The sequence below is a fragment of the Solanum dulcamara genome, chromosome 12 (assembly GCF_947179165.1).
Source record: "Solanum dulcamara chromosome 12, daSolDulc1.2, whole genome shotgun sequence".
In the NCBI taxonomy this organism is placed as follows: domain Eukaryota; kingdom Viridiplantae; phylum Streptophyta; class Magnoliopsida; order Solanales; family Solanaceae; genus Solanum; species Solanum dulcamara.
This window is the reverse complement of record NC_077248.1, coordinates 16,478,037-16,492,101: the sequence shown is the minus strand read 5'-3', so window position 1 is coordinate 16,492,101 and position 14,065 is coordinate 16,478,037. Positions and strand designations below refer to the sequence as shown.

The window sequence follows — 14,065 nt, the reverse complement described above, 5'->3', positions numbered from 1 at the left end:
CTGATCGTCAAGCCACATTGATGCAAATCAATGAAGGTCAGGCGTCTATTTATAGAGGTTTATTAGCATCTATTGTAACTAGACTCAAACTTGAATTAGTATTCTACATAATTGACTCCTAAGCGAATTCCAATTACAGGTGGTGGAATCTTGCATAACAAGCATATACCTTTTTTTTTCTCTAGCCTAATTGGTCAAAACTAAAAAAAAAAGTAAGGAAACAAAAAAAAATGGTTGGCCACGTGCAAAAAAAATGGCTGGTGACGTGCAAAAAAAAAAATAAAAAAATAAAAAAAATTCTAATCCTAATTGGATAAAATTAATTTGCTACCTTTCTACTCCAACAATGATGAAGCGGTGCATCAATATAGTATGAATTCACGGTGCATCTCAAAATACATGGCATGTCATTATCCTACAATTAATACTTCAAGCCTAGTCTTCAAAAGATAAAATATCTCGACAAGACTTGAAGCAGGAGGCATTTGTAATCATTTAAAATTTATTAAATATAAATTTATAGAATGATTCAATTTATATTAAATTCAAGATATATTGGTCCAAATAAACATTTTGGATTAATAAAATTGGGTCAATTATTTAAGTCCAATAAATGTGGATTTAATTAAAAATCCAAATTCATTGATTTGGGCTATAAAGATGACCCCACTTTGTTAAGCCTGATATCATCTCATCCTAAAGGCCCATTTTCATGTCACATGTCAAAGTTATGTGGCAATCCAAGTCAATTAAATAAGCCACTAGAATTATGACATGTGTCAAAGTTATGTGGCGATCTAAGTCAAATTAAATAAGCCACTAGAATTATGACATGTGCCAAAGTTAGGTGGCAATCCAAGTCAAATTAAATAAGCCACTAAAATCATGTCACATGTCAAAGTTATGTGGCAATCTAAGTCAAATTAAATGAGCCACTAAAATAATGTCATGTGTATATGTGACATGTTCTGACCAATCAAATTAAAGCTCTTCACCAAAGAAATTTGATTGGTCAGTTCAAACCAACCAATCAAATCGCACCCTCATACCACTCCCTAAAACTATAAATAGGGGTCCTCATTATTTTCAGAAGGGGAGTTATCAAGAACAAGAAGCAAGAAGAGAGCTCGTGGATCAAAGACTACAAATTCTCTACAAAGCTACAAAGTTCAAGTAATCAAATTCAAGTTCAAGTTCAAAATCAAGAACGAAGAAAAATATCAAGAAGATCAAGATCAAGTTACTTGTTCATATTTACTATTCGTCATAACCATACAAGTGTTCGTGACGAATAATTCAAATCCAAATTTGAAGACGAAGATTCAAGATCAAGCTATTCAATCCCTTGACTCTAAATCAAATTCAAGTTCAACATGTTCCATATTATTTGAAGAATCAGAGGATTATCATAGAGATTGTAACACGCACGATATTTTGAAATCAAATATTACACTTTGTTACTCCAATTTTTCGGTCCTGATTATTTATTTTTCTCGGCTCGAAAATTTGTTATTTACAGTCAGTTTTTCTGTTGGTAAAATAAAAAAAATAGATCACCTTGTTCTTTTCAAGTTTAAACTATATTTTGCTATTTTTTTCAGATTATTTTTTCTGGTGTAGTTTTTGGTGCCAAACTGCTGCTGTTTTTGGTGCTATTTTAGTAATTTTTTTAAGCACAAATCAGGTGCTGCAGTTTTTGTGCTTTTCTGGCACCGTTTTGGTGCGTTAGTGGTACAGTTTTGGTGGTGTGGTGGTTCAGTTTGGATGCTTTTCTACTGCTGTTTTGCTGCAATTCCGACGTAATTCTGATTTTTTTTAGTTCAGGTGAATATGGAAATTTCATTCAAGGGACGGCTTTTAAAAAAAAAAGATTTTAAGAACTTATTGACCCAACATTAACTCATAACGTGCTACTCCAACATTAACCCAAACAAAACATTTGAACTCCTAGTACAGCTAAATTGGTTGTTTGTTATTCCTTTATCCTTTTTTAAGTCTTTGACTCTTGAGCCCTACAAAACAAAGATCAACTATTTAACAGGGAAAAAAAAATGAGATGCATATAATCTGCAAAATAATCCCCCACTTGAAATACATGTACTCATGCTGGACTGTCACACGAGTCTGACCATGGAAACATTAAATTTGAAATATACTAAATTGGTCAAATATAGATCGTCTATCATAACAGATAGACTGAAGAATAATATTTTTAGATGCAAAGAATGCCAAGTAATAACATATTTGAGATGGTCTACACCTTATAGCTAAATTCATCACCCAGAAGAAACTCCGAAAAATTGACTCTTGACACCAAAAACAAATTTAGTTGGCAGAGTTTTACTAGTAACCAGACCAGATAAGACTAGCTTGATCAATTAGTTGAGAAAATCCAGATTATCAACTAAATATATGAGCACCAAGTATATGCACCTTCAAGTAGTACCACCAAATATAAGTTTGTTGATCAAAGAAATATTCAAACTCAATCCCATAGAGGCAGAATAAACATGATATACTAGATGAAAAGTAGTTCATACATGCACGAATCTTAGAAAAGAAATAGTTCTCAGACTGCTGTTCACAAATAATGAGTGCAAAATACACAATAAATACTGACCAAATTGCACAGCTCTTTAAGTTATTATTAAGTAGAAAAAAATGAATTCCTACTTCTACAAACAGCACATAACACCAGTGAACTAAAGTAGCAGCTGTGGTGTCATGAATAACAATACACGTAATAGATACTTTTTGAATTTAGGCTTTAGCTGTCTTGGTCTTCAGAAGTCTCACATACAGTGCCGTAAGAATGGAGTTTAACTTCACTCAGCTCTAGACTGCCCAGCTCGGGAAGACAAGATAATGCCAACAATAAGCCCATAAAGAGCCAAGGCTTCAGCGAAAATGAGAATGAGGATCATCCCAACAAAAAGCTTGGGTTGTTGTGCATTAGCCCTAGAAAAATAATTGTTGTTCAGTACACAGATAGGAATCATTCATAAAGCTACAATCAACTTGACAACAGAAAAACAAACAAGACATCCCAACCAAAGTGAATGGAATGGATCAATCCTAAGCTGAATATGTATGTGATAACTAGCATGCAACAGACATTAGATTGAGTGTTTGGTCGTTGCATGTCATGCATAGTTTTGGCAAAGTCATATAGACTTGACAATAAAAGGTAAAGAATTTAAACAGTTTTACTGAGTGATCTCCAAAAGTCATTGTATGTTTTTTTTTTCTAATATGCAATAGATGTTACCATAAGTTGGGAAAAATAACTAAGCATGAAGAGTTGACGAGTGGCTAAACGATATGGACATAAGGAATCATAGGGCAGAGCAATGAATGAAAGGCGTCCATTCTGTTAAATATACCCAGTGTTTTAAGAAGCGAGAAGCAGAAAAAAGCGACGAGGGCTCGCTTCACAGAAGCGAGAAGGGTGAAGCGAAGCGCACACTTTTTACAGAAAAAATGCTATTTAGTATAAAAATAAAAAATATTAAATATGTATAGATAAATAATCAAGAACCCAATAGAGGTAACATATTAAGCAAATCTTTCAATTCTTAGATTAAAAAGTAAATAGATAGCAATAATCCTCACAATTCATAATAGTAACTCAATCACAGAAGTCGAAAAAACAAAAAAAAAACAAAAAAAGAAATAGAGACAGAACAGAGCAGCTGGCAGCAAAACAAAAAAACAGAGCATCCACACAGCATTACAAATAGAGCATACTGAGAACCTCAAATCAGAAAAAAAAAAAAAAAAAAACAGAATAACGCTACTTAAGTGGGCTTTGCCCCAGCTACCGCTATCCTTGGGAAATCAAACGAGTTACCGAAGGAAAGGGATGCAGTCTCTCCCTTGGAAAGTAGCATTACAAACAGAAAATTGAAAAAAAAAAACTAGTTACCTTCAGCAAAAGTCGCGCAGAAAATAAACAGAAAAAAGAAGAAGAGAAGAAGAGAAGAGAGGAGAGAAAAAGAGAAGAACTAACCTTCAGTAGCAGTCACAACAGTAGTTGATAGGAGGGAAAATAATTGAAATAATCAACTGTAAGTATTTTTACAGAAATTAAAAAAAAAAACACCCTAGTAGCACTTTATTTCAATTAAGCAGCTTTTTCTTGCTTTTATAAAAAGTTTCTACCCAAAGAGCACGCTTTTTCAATATCACCTCGCTTCAAGGCATTAGAGTGCTGGCTTGTCGTCTCGCTTCGCTTCTTGCTTTAAACGGGCGCTTCAGCGCTTTTTAACAATACTGAATATACCCTCACCATATTTCAACTATATTGACTGCAGAACATGCACCTTCATCTGGAACAAATTGCTCTGCAAGCCAACACCTCAGACCACAAAAATTGCAAGATTTGAAGAAAACCATTGAGCCCTAACTAGGAGTCCGGAACATATTTGATCCACAGAGATAAAATTGACACAAATAAATCATATTTTTCGGATGTAATTAAAATAGGATTAGTGATTATTATTTTTTCCGTTTTATCAAAAAGTTTAAAGTTAACTGATTTAACGTCTAAATTTTAATGTAAAATGAAAAAATTTTCTACACTTTATAAAATGAAATTTTTTTCTTCCACTTTATAAAGTGGAAGTTTTTCTTACACTTTATAAAGTGAAACTTTTTCTTTCCATTATTTCTTTTGAAATATTTTTATTAGTTATTTAGTGCTTTAAGTTTATATTACATTAACTTTTAATTTTATTTTTAGATTCATACTATGGGGACTTCATCCACCGTGAACTCTAGCCCCACGACAACCATTGAGGATGTTGTTCCGACATATATTGAGGATCCCAATGTGACATAGATTTATATTATATATATTTTATTACTCATTAATGCTTTAAGTTTAAGGAGGGAAGAGTTAACTAGAAAATCATACCTTAAGTTATGTTAGATTCCCTATATTGCTGTAGACAATTGGGTATCTCTAAATGTGCATAACTCTTCAGAAATGACATACATATAAAAATCTTTATCTTTATGTTGTTGAATGTATATTTAGCTAATTATAGCTACTTTGTGTTGTGAGGTTTTCTTGAACTTTTAATAACGTGATACACAATATAATCTATCTATACATAATAGAAGAGGCAAAACTGCCATGTGACATGTGTCATCACCATTTTTATATTAAAGAAAAGAGAAATATTAAAAGTTAAAGAAAGAAAAAAAAACTGAATGAAAATCTAACCGTAAATAAAGGAGACATTAGCAATTCATGTAATTCAAATTTACATGAAAATCGAACTGTCATTGCAATTCAAATTTTAAATAAATAAAGTCAAAATAAAAAATATTGAAAATGACTATTTTAAACATAATAATAACAATTCACTATTATTTTAAATAAAATAGATTATTTCATTTTTATATTTTATACTAGATGAGGAAAACTAATTAAATATTATAGTATAAAACATGTATTTTAAAATTAAGAAATATATTAGTAATTAATAGAATCTAAGCAGCAATAATTTATACTTATATTAAATGAGATATTTTATTTATTTAAAAATTAAATCCTAATCCTAATCACTTATTATTTGGTATGACTTTTGAATTACAAATATAAAAAAAAAAAAAAAAAAAGGATGTTGCTGAATTCCTTAAAATCTTTCTATAAAATTAAAAGCTAATTAATTTGAACTTGGCGTACTAGAACATGACTAATTGCATTTAAGTTTTAAATTTTAAAATACTTAATATTTCACAAAATAAATTTAAACAGTTAATAGACATAAACTGCACATTAGAAAGAAACTTCTCTTAAAAGGATTAAATCAAATTCTTTCAACCAAATTTCTGTATTCCATTTCCGCCCAATAGAGAGAAGAAATCAATAGAAGATAACAAATTGTCCATTGAAATTTGTTCGGAAGGTACAAAAAATTCTTTATTTTTATAATAGTTTCTCTCCATGTAAATCTCCTTACCATTATATGTATGTATGCTCTTCTCAACTTTTATATGCTACTACTTTAATATTTAAAAAAAGATTATCTCATTTCTAAAATGCAATTCATAACCATAAATTATGTCATAGAACAATTTGGAGGCGAAATATTTAAAATTTTATTGATATTTATTTAGAGAGAGACAATTCTAGAGATGGACATAGCAGTAGGAAGTTCAAAATCTCTAGAAAATCTTCATCTAGCGCTACGCCTTCGACAATTTTGTTTGTCATAAATTTAAACCCATATAATTACTAGGAGCAGAGATATAAAGAGCACGATTTGTGGCAGTTTTTCTATTTCAATTTGTATGGCTAAATATCTATTATATTGTTAGTTTTGTAGGCATTATTATGATTTATGATTTATGTGTGTATTAGTGTGTGAGAAAAATGAGGGGATACGTATAACACATGGGGTAGTTACTGCAAGTGATGTTCGGTTAGTGGGGATTGGAACGCGGGGATTAATGTCCATGTTAGTAATTTTTCATACTCTTTCTTTTTTTTCTATTTTGTCATCTCTTTTTGTATTTTTATCTTTTAAAATTATCAATACAATGATAATAGTATTTATGATGTGGATCAAGATAAAAATTGAAAAGATATTTACTTTTAGTTCATTTATTAAGTTTAAAAGGTGTATTTAAAGAATACGCAATTACTATTAAAACTTACTATTTAAAGTTGTTAGAATAATGTTTGTGTGTCTTTAAATACAAATCATCTCATTAGGAATAAAACTAACATTTTAATAGTTAATTATTACTTAATATATAAATATGTCATTTGGTTAGGGGCTGTTACTAAAAGAAAAAAATGTGTCATATAATTGGAACAACAGGAGTACCACATTATAATTAAATAATGGAAAGCAAAATTACAAGGATAATAATAATGATGAAGGTCCTACGCGAGTGCGCGGATTATTACCAAAATAATTATACGCTCCTCAAACTTTGAAGCTACATATGCTATTAATTTCATTATACCAGGAGAAGGAGAAGTTGTTAGAATAATGTTTGGTGTCTTTCAAGATCATATCCTGAGTGCACATAGATTATAGTAAAATTTTATTATAAAATCAAAATATTATATATGCTTACATATACACCTCTGTTACTCAATAATAATTTATATTAATTATTTTTAAATTAAAATATTATTACATTTTTAAATATCCGTGCAACGCGCGCGTACCTGTACTAATTATAGTTAAGTGTAAGAAAACTTTCACTTTATAAAGTGTAAAAAAATTCCACTATATAAAGTGGAAGAAAAAGTTATGTTTTATAAAGTGTAGGAAAAATTTTCATTATACATTAAAATTTAGACGCTGAATCAGTTAACGTCTGCCGTTTAAACTTTTTGATAAAACGGAAAAAAAATTACACTAAGCCTACTTTAGTTACATCCTAGAAATATGGCTTATTTGTGTGAATTTTATCTCTTTATGGTCCAATAGGTTCTGAACTCCCTAACTAGCCTCTGGGTTTGAAATGCAACAATGTTATTTTCTCTTTTTATTCACTTCCCACAAAGGAGAAATGCTTCCACAAGACTTCAGGTCACTCCATAATTTTCCTTTTCAGGAATGTCAGAAAATAATCAACCAACAGGTCATGTTAACAGCTATCCTCCTCCGACTGGTGCAGGATGAGACTAGTGCTTATCATCTTTGTTTTTTTTAACTTAATCAGGAAACTAAATATGGACGGACTGGAAAAGGTCAATGAATTTTGACAGCAGCTTGAAACTGCAAGAAAAAGAAAGGAAACAACGGGCACGCATTGTCGCTAGATTTATCTTCTAAAAAGAGGGAAAAGCAGAACAAAAGAATTATAGTTATAGTTAACACTCCAAGTCCTGGCAATCATCGAAAGTGGAGATGTTACTTTTTGACAACTTTGAGATTCTAAAAAGTAGAAGTTGTCACATGTTACCTTTTAAGTAGTATATATTCAAAAGGGAAGCAAAATAGAGGAACGGTGTTTTTACATAAGTAAAGCATACACCAGCACTTTGGAACAGCCAAAAAAGATAGTAAGACATCTTTTGAGAAAGGAATCATGTTATTGACCTCAGCCAAACAAAAGTCTTAGAATAGTCAATACATGCAGCAATAGTAGTTCTGTCCAACTTGACAGTTATCCCTATGTTTTCCAAAGCAACAATTAAGAAAATACAAATGCAAGCCCCTCAGGAGTGCTTGAGATTAAATTGCTCACACAATATACCTTTTGGCAAGTTAAAGAAATTTAAGATGTATGACAGGCTGAACTATGGACAAACATTTCATTTTAAAATTTGAACTTTCAAAACCAATGTAACATCTGATAAGTTGGCTTTATCACCTTCTAGTCATGCGAATTAACTTGTAATGCTGGATTCAGATAACCAATAAAATCATTTTTTTTTTGAGATTATAACCAATAAAATCATGAATTCTAGTCTTGCAGTCCTTTTTTCTAAAATTAAGAAAGTCCTGCATTCTGTTCAAAATATTACCATAACTAAGTAGTTAACACACACTCGGTTCCTTCTTTTTCTTGAAAGTCTGTTTGCTTACATATTAACAAGATTGCTGAATATGACCATGCTAGATGCAACTACCAAAACTTAATCACAAACTATTAAACAGAAAAGATTACTGAGTGATTGTATCAAGGCAGAAAACCTCATTACCCCCTAACTTGGCACGGTTTATTAAATTAACACAAATTTAGCGTGGTCTTAATTACCCCCAAACTTGGATTTTTATAGCCTCGACTCTCCAAACCAGTCTCACCTAATAGAGGTAATAGCCACACATTGTCACAGTGATTTTTTTGTCCATGTGGCAACTTGCAAAATAAAATTTATTTATTGACTTTTTAATATATTAGTTTATTGAATTAGCTTTTTCAAGTAAAAATTGTAAACAATTTGGCTGTAACTCTATTATCTAGGATAAAGCATTTTTATAATACTGAAAATAATGAAGTTTGAGCCAAATTGTTTTTACATATTTGGCCCGGTAAAGTATACACCATTGAAGCAAAAAGTCGTTGTATCTCAAGGGGGAAAAAGCATACACTGTTGGAACTCCATTATTTTGGCTAAAATGCTTTTTATAGGTTAAAGATAATGAAGTTTCTGCTAAGGTTTTTTACAGATTTGGCCCAAAAATAAGTATACACCATTGGAATAAATAGTTATTGAATCTATAGAAAATTAAAAAGAAATACACTGTTCAAACTACATATTTTGGAACTTTTTATTTGACTAGAAATAGAACTTCAACCAAATTTTTACACATTTGGGGGAAAATACATAATTGGATAAATAGTCATTGCATCTAGATATTTGACTAGAAATAGAACTTCAACCAAATTTTTACACATTTGGGGGAAAATACATAATTGGATAAATAGTCATTGCATCTAAATATTTGACTAGAAATAGAACTTCAACCAAATTTTTACACATTTGGGGGAAAATACATAACTGGATAAATAGTCATTGCATCTAAATAAGAAACAAAATGAAATGTACCGACTCCATTACTTTCGCTAAAACAATTTTCTTTTTTTGGCTAAAAAATTGTGGAGTTCAACCAAGTTTTTAACAAATTAGGATGAAAAATGAAATACTCAGTTAAAATAAATAGCCATTACATCTAAAGAAGAAATACAAAGTTTGGATAAAGTATGCATTGTATATAAGGAAGTAAGAAGAAATACACAACTGATTAAATAATCATTGTATATGAGTATATGACTATGGGGCAATTAACAGTTGGAAAATACCACCACTTATAAGCTAATTTTTCAAATTTTCTTCACTCGAGTGCACTTATAAGAGGGTGTATCAGGAGAGATTTCAAGACATATTAAACTTAGTGCTGCATCAACATAAGACCATGACAGAAATAAGGACAGATCATGGTCGGATATCACTTTCAGAAGAACGCTAAATGATTGAAAAACACAAAGGGTGACAGAATTGTACAACACATTGGAATCCTTCAGTGGTCTTCAAGAGGGGATTGATTTTCTCAGATGGAAGGGACACAACTCTGGCTTATTTAAGGTGAGGGATGCTTATAAAATGAAGAGTCGGGCAAACTTTCAGATCGTAGACAGGCCTTGGAAATACATTTGGAAGACCAAACCCCACACAAAATAGCCTGCTTTGTTTAGTTATTAGCAAAAGTGGTTGTCCTTACTAAGGCTAATCTGGCAAGAAGAAATATAACTCTCTGCACAAGATGTTTTCTTTGTAGAGCGAGAGCAGAGAAAGTTAATCATCTATTTCTACACTGCAGAATTACAGTTCAGCTTTGGAGACTTTTCATTAGTCTTAGAGGAAATTCTTGGATAATGCCCGAAAAGATCACTGAAGTTTTACATAGTTGGGAGGAAGCAAGAGTCCAAGCAGAAGACAAGAGTAGGTGGAGAACCGTCCCTGCAAGCATTTGGTGAACAATCTGGAAAGAAAGGAATTCCAAGTGTTTTGAGAATTTGAGGACACAAGATCAAATGGAATTGCCTTCTGCTTTTTTGTTTTTGGTGTAAACAGATTTAATCAAAGGAATCTGTTGACATAGCTGATGTTCTAGGTACTATGTAGGATGGAGGAATCTATTTCCTTAGAGTCCCACTTATAAATATGGTTTCAATACAACCCATGTACTGTTTTGTTTATTTATACATATAAGTAATCAGTTTTTAAAAAAGTGGTAATGGTCAACCCAATATTCAATAACTAAACAATAACAAACAACTCCCTATAATCCAATTCATGTGGTACTATTCCAGTATTTCCTTAATAGACCATTCCAAAAGACACGCAACTTTATATATTTGGAAACAATTTAGTTTTAAATTTCCCATATGATCCTTAATGGCATGATATAACCACAAAATGGTCATGGCAGGTTAAAAACCAAAAGTTCTGAAAGTCTTCCCGTCTTTCTTGAACTTCATGACGAATCAAACTATACCACATAAATTGGAAGGAGGAAGTAAACAAAAAGCAATTTGGAATAGAAGTAAGTATATCTTGCACATGTTTTACTTACTCTTAGATCTAAGGTGCTAGAATATTTATTTTTTGCTCATTCCTACTTATTAAGAACGGGTGAAAAGATTACAACTCGTCTACTTTTTTCGTAGTTCTAGTTTTTCTATAACTGAGTCAGCTGTTGTTTCAGTAATGAAACTCAGGCACAATGGGTCCTCCCCACCATCCTTCTCCACCTAAAAACAAAATTTGGTTTAATAGTTAGGTTTTGAACTCAGTGACACATGCCTACTATAAAACCATGGGAAAACTTTTCTAATAGCTATATTATTACTTTTTTATGTATGTGGTGTCTGGGCCAGCTTGATTATTCCATCAGGTACTTGATACCTCCTACCAACACAAGTGCCAGATAAGTTGGATCACCAAAGCTTAGGTACATGGAAAGAAATCTCCTTGTGTTTTTCGCCTTCGCTAGGATTTGTACCTGAGAGCTCATGATTCTTCTCTCACTTCATCGACTACAGATAACACCATTGGGTGCGGTAATTATAATATTGCTACATATTTTGTATTTATTTTCTCATAGCAAACAAAAAACAATAAGATTAGATTAGTCTCGCTAAATTCGTTCTCGAATGATTCATCGATGGAACTAGGTCTAGGTGTATGAAAATTTCTTGTGATTCCCCTTCTTTCTTCGACGAAGGCATACACGCATCGATATGGAACCCAAAGAAGAGCTAGAAAAAGGAAAGTGGAAACAGTGAGACCTAGGGTCTCATTGAACGAGAAGTTCGAAGATGGAGACCTGGTTCGACACGAAATCATAAAGGTTTGAGGGCCCGTTGGTCAAAGGAAAGCGAAGGTCATGCTTCCGGGATGGAGCCGTATGACGCGAGAGTGTCATGTACGGTTCCTTTGAGAAGGGTGTGATACCACCACCTTTTGCTTCCACACTAATTGGAGTCGGTAGTATACTGGGTTGCTCAAGTGGTGAGCACCATCCACCTTCAACCCTAAGGTTGTGGGTTCGAGTCACTATTTGAACAAAAAGTATACTCTTCACTATCAATCATTATTTAGACATGACCTAATCCATACTTTAAAATTTTAGGTTCTCAAACACAAAAAAGATTAGCTAATGTTATCTTTCTTATTCAAAGAAATCATCTGCTATAGATTATCAGTACAGTGTATTCAATTTAGTTGTTGCAATAAACGGAAGGGGATCTGGCAATTAAGATGGTGAACTGAAAAATTAAATTGAACCTTAACTAAAATTACCAAGGAACTACGTTCTCTATTTGAACTTTTTTATTTTATTAACTTCCAAAAGTTTCCTGCAGATGTGTTAAGACTGCAATTTTCACAAATCATAACATTGTGAAAAACACATACCAAGGTATCTTTATCGAGATGCAACATACTACATTTTACTAGATCCACTCTCTGGAAGTTGGAACTCTAGTTCGACTGCTAAACAAATCTCTTTTTTCCTTTTTTTTGTAAAAATGTTCGACAACTAAAAGTTTACCCTCTCCATGATACCAAAAGACGAACAGTACCACAAAGACCATCTGTCAATTTGTTCTAACAGCATAACACTAAAAATCAATGTCGTGTCTTCATATATGATCTTTCACATTCTAACTATTCAATTCAGATTCAACAAGCACTAGCACGCAAATAAAGAAAAGGACAGAGAAACCAAGAAAAAATCGAGGAATCAATACCTAACACCAGCATCTCCAACAATACCAATAGCCATTCCAGCAGAAAGACCAGCAAGACCACAAGCAAGTCCAGATGAGAGATGAGCATAGCCATCAAATAGGTAATACGACTTTGTTTTGGGGTTAATCCCAGTACTGATGATCACAGCAATAATCAATCCATAAATACCTAACACACCAGCCATAACCACTGGCACAATTGATTTCATCACCAACTCCGGCCTCATCACTCCCATTGACGCCACCCCAACACCACTCTTTGCTGTTCCATAAGCTGCCCCCATACCTACGAATTATTCAAAATAAAATTAGATTTGAGATCAGTTGCAACTAAGCATAATATGTACTCGCATGATTCGTATAAGATGTGCTTGTATCTCCAGCAAAAGGAGATCCAATATTAAAAGCATATAGATGGAAAATCTCAGTGTCTTAGAACGTCATAACAAGTACAGGTTGGATAAAATGATATAATTTTCAATACCGTTCAGCTTCATATATAATTCAAGACAACAAATTGAATTACTAGTAATAAAAAAGCAACGCTGGCAAAAAAGCACAAGGAATAAAATATGATCAGAGGCCGATCGGGTATTTCAAGATGGTAAATGCAAAGAGCCAGCAGCAGTGCTAACATTCTTCAAACAATTTCAAGTAAAGATAGTTCACTAGAAGAAGAAATTCAAACATCTGCTGCTGTAAAGTTGGATCCGGCCATAGAGTCTTGCAGATCTAGGATAGAACTTACATGAGAAAACGAGGGCGGCGGCGGCGCCAAGGAAGCCGAAGAAGGGGGCAGTTTCATCTCCGGCAAAGTTCGACATTGTCGTTAGGATTTGGATCTGAGAATTTTGAGTTTTGGAGTTGAAAAGATGTCTTTCTCCTCCCTCACAAATGGAATAATTGATAACTCTGTCATAATGGGTTGGGCTTTAGAGGTTGTTTTGGGCCGATTGCACAATTAAGAGGGAACAACATTTAGTTTTAACTTTTAACCAATACCTCAAAACTATTTAGTATTTAGCCATTCAATAACCCTCCCAAAAAAGGGGAAAATAAATATTCTTACGCTAAAATATGAATGAAATTCCATCATAGAGTATTAGACTCCAAAAATTTTACAAGTAAAATTCTACTATTACAATAGGTTAGAGTTCAAAATTCTTAACGGTGGAACTTTTATATATTATTCTGAAGTTTCAATCGAGTATTTTTAAAAGAATTTCAACTATATTTTTTTAGCAAGGCTTGTTCAAACTTCATAACACAATAATGGAGCTTCAACTTTTACAAATTAAAACTTTAGGATATTGTCCTTTGAATTCAAGAGACGTAC

General features: G+C 32.4%; 1 protein-coding gene across 1 annotated transcript; it reads right to left on the bottom strand.

The window, feature by feature from the left end:
- Positions 1-2,494: 2,494 nt before the first annotated feature.
- LOC129875541 (V-type proton ATPase 16 kDa proteolipid subunit) lies at positions 2,495-13,618 on the bottom strand. The gene is made up of 3 exons (XM_055950852.1): positions 13,478-13,618; positions 12,730-13,015; positions 2,495-2,958 (listed from the first exon to the last, which is right to left on the bottom strand). The coding sequence occupies exons 1-3, from the start codon at positions 13,551-13,553 to the stop codon at positions 2,826-2,828; spliced, it is 495 nt and encodes a 164-aa protein (XP_055806827.1). The 5' UTR covers positions 13,554-13,618; the 3' UTR covers positions 2,495-2,825.
- Positions 13,619-14,065: the final 447 nt, after the last annotated feature.

Excerpts from the sequence above, each read along its gene's own strand:
- LOC129875541 (XM_055950852.1), bottom strand. The coding sequence starts at position 13,553 with ATGTCGAACTTTGCCGGAGATGAAACTGCCCCCTTCTTCGGCTTCCTT. Across the intron at positions 13,016-13,477 it reads CGCCGCCCTCGTTTTCTCAT|GTATGGGGGCAGCTTATGGA; the intron begins GTAAGTTCTATC and ends AATAATTCGTAG. Across the intron at positions 2,959-12,729 it reads GTTGGAGATGCTGGTGTTAG|GGCTAATGCACAACAACCCA; the intron begins GTATTGATTCCT and ends TTATTTTTCTAG.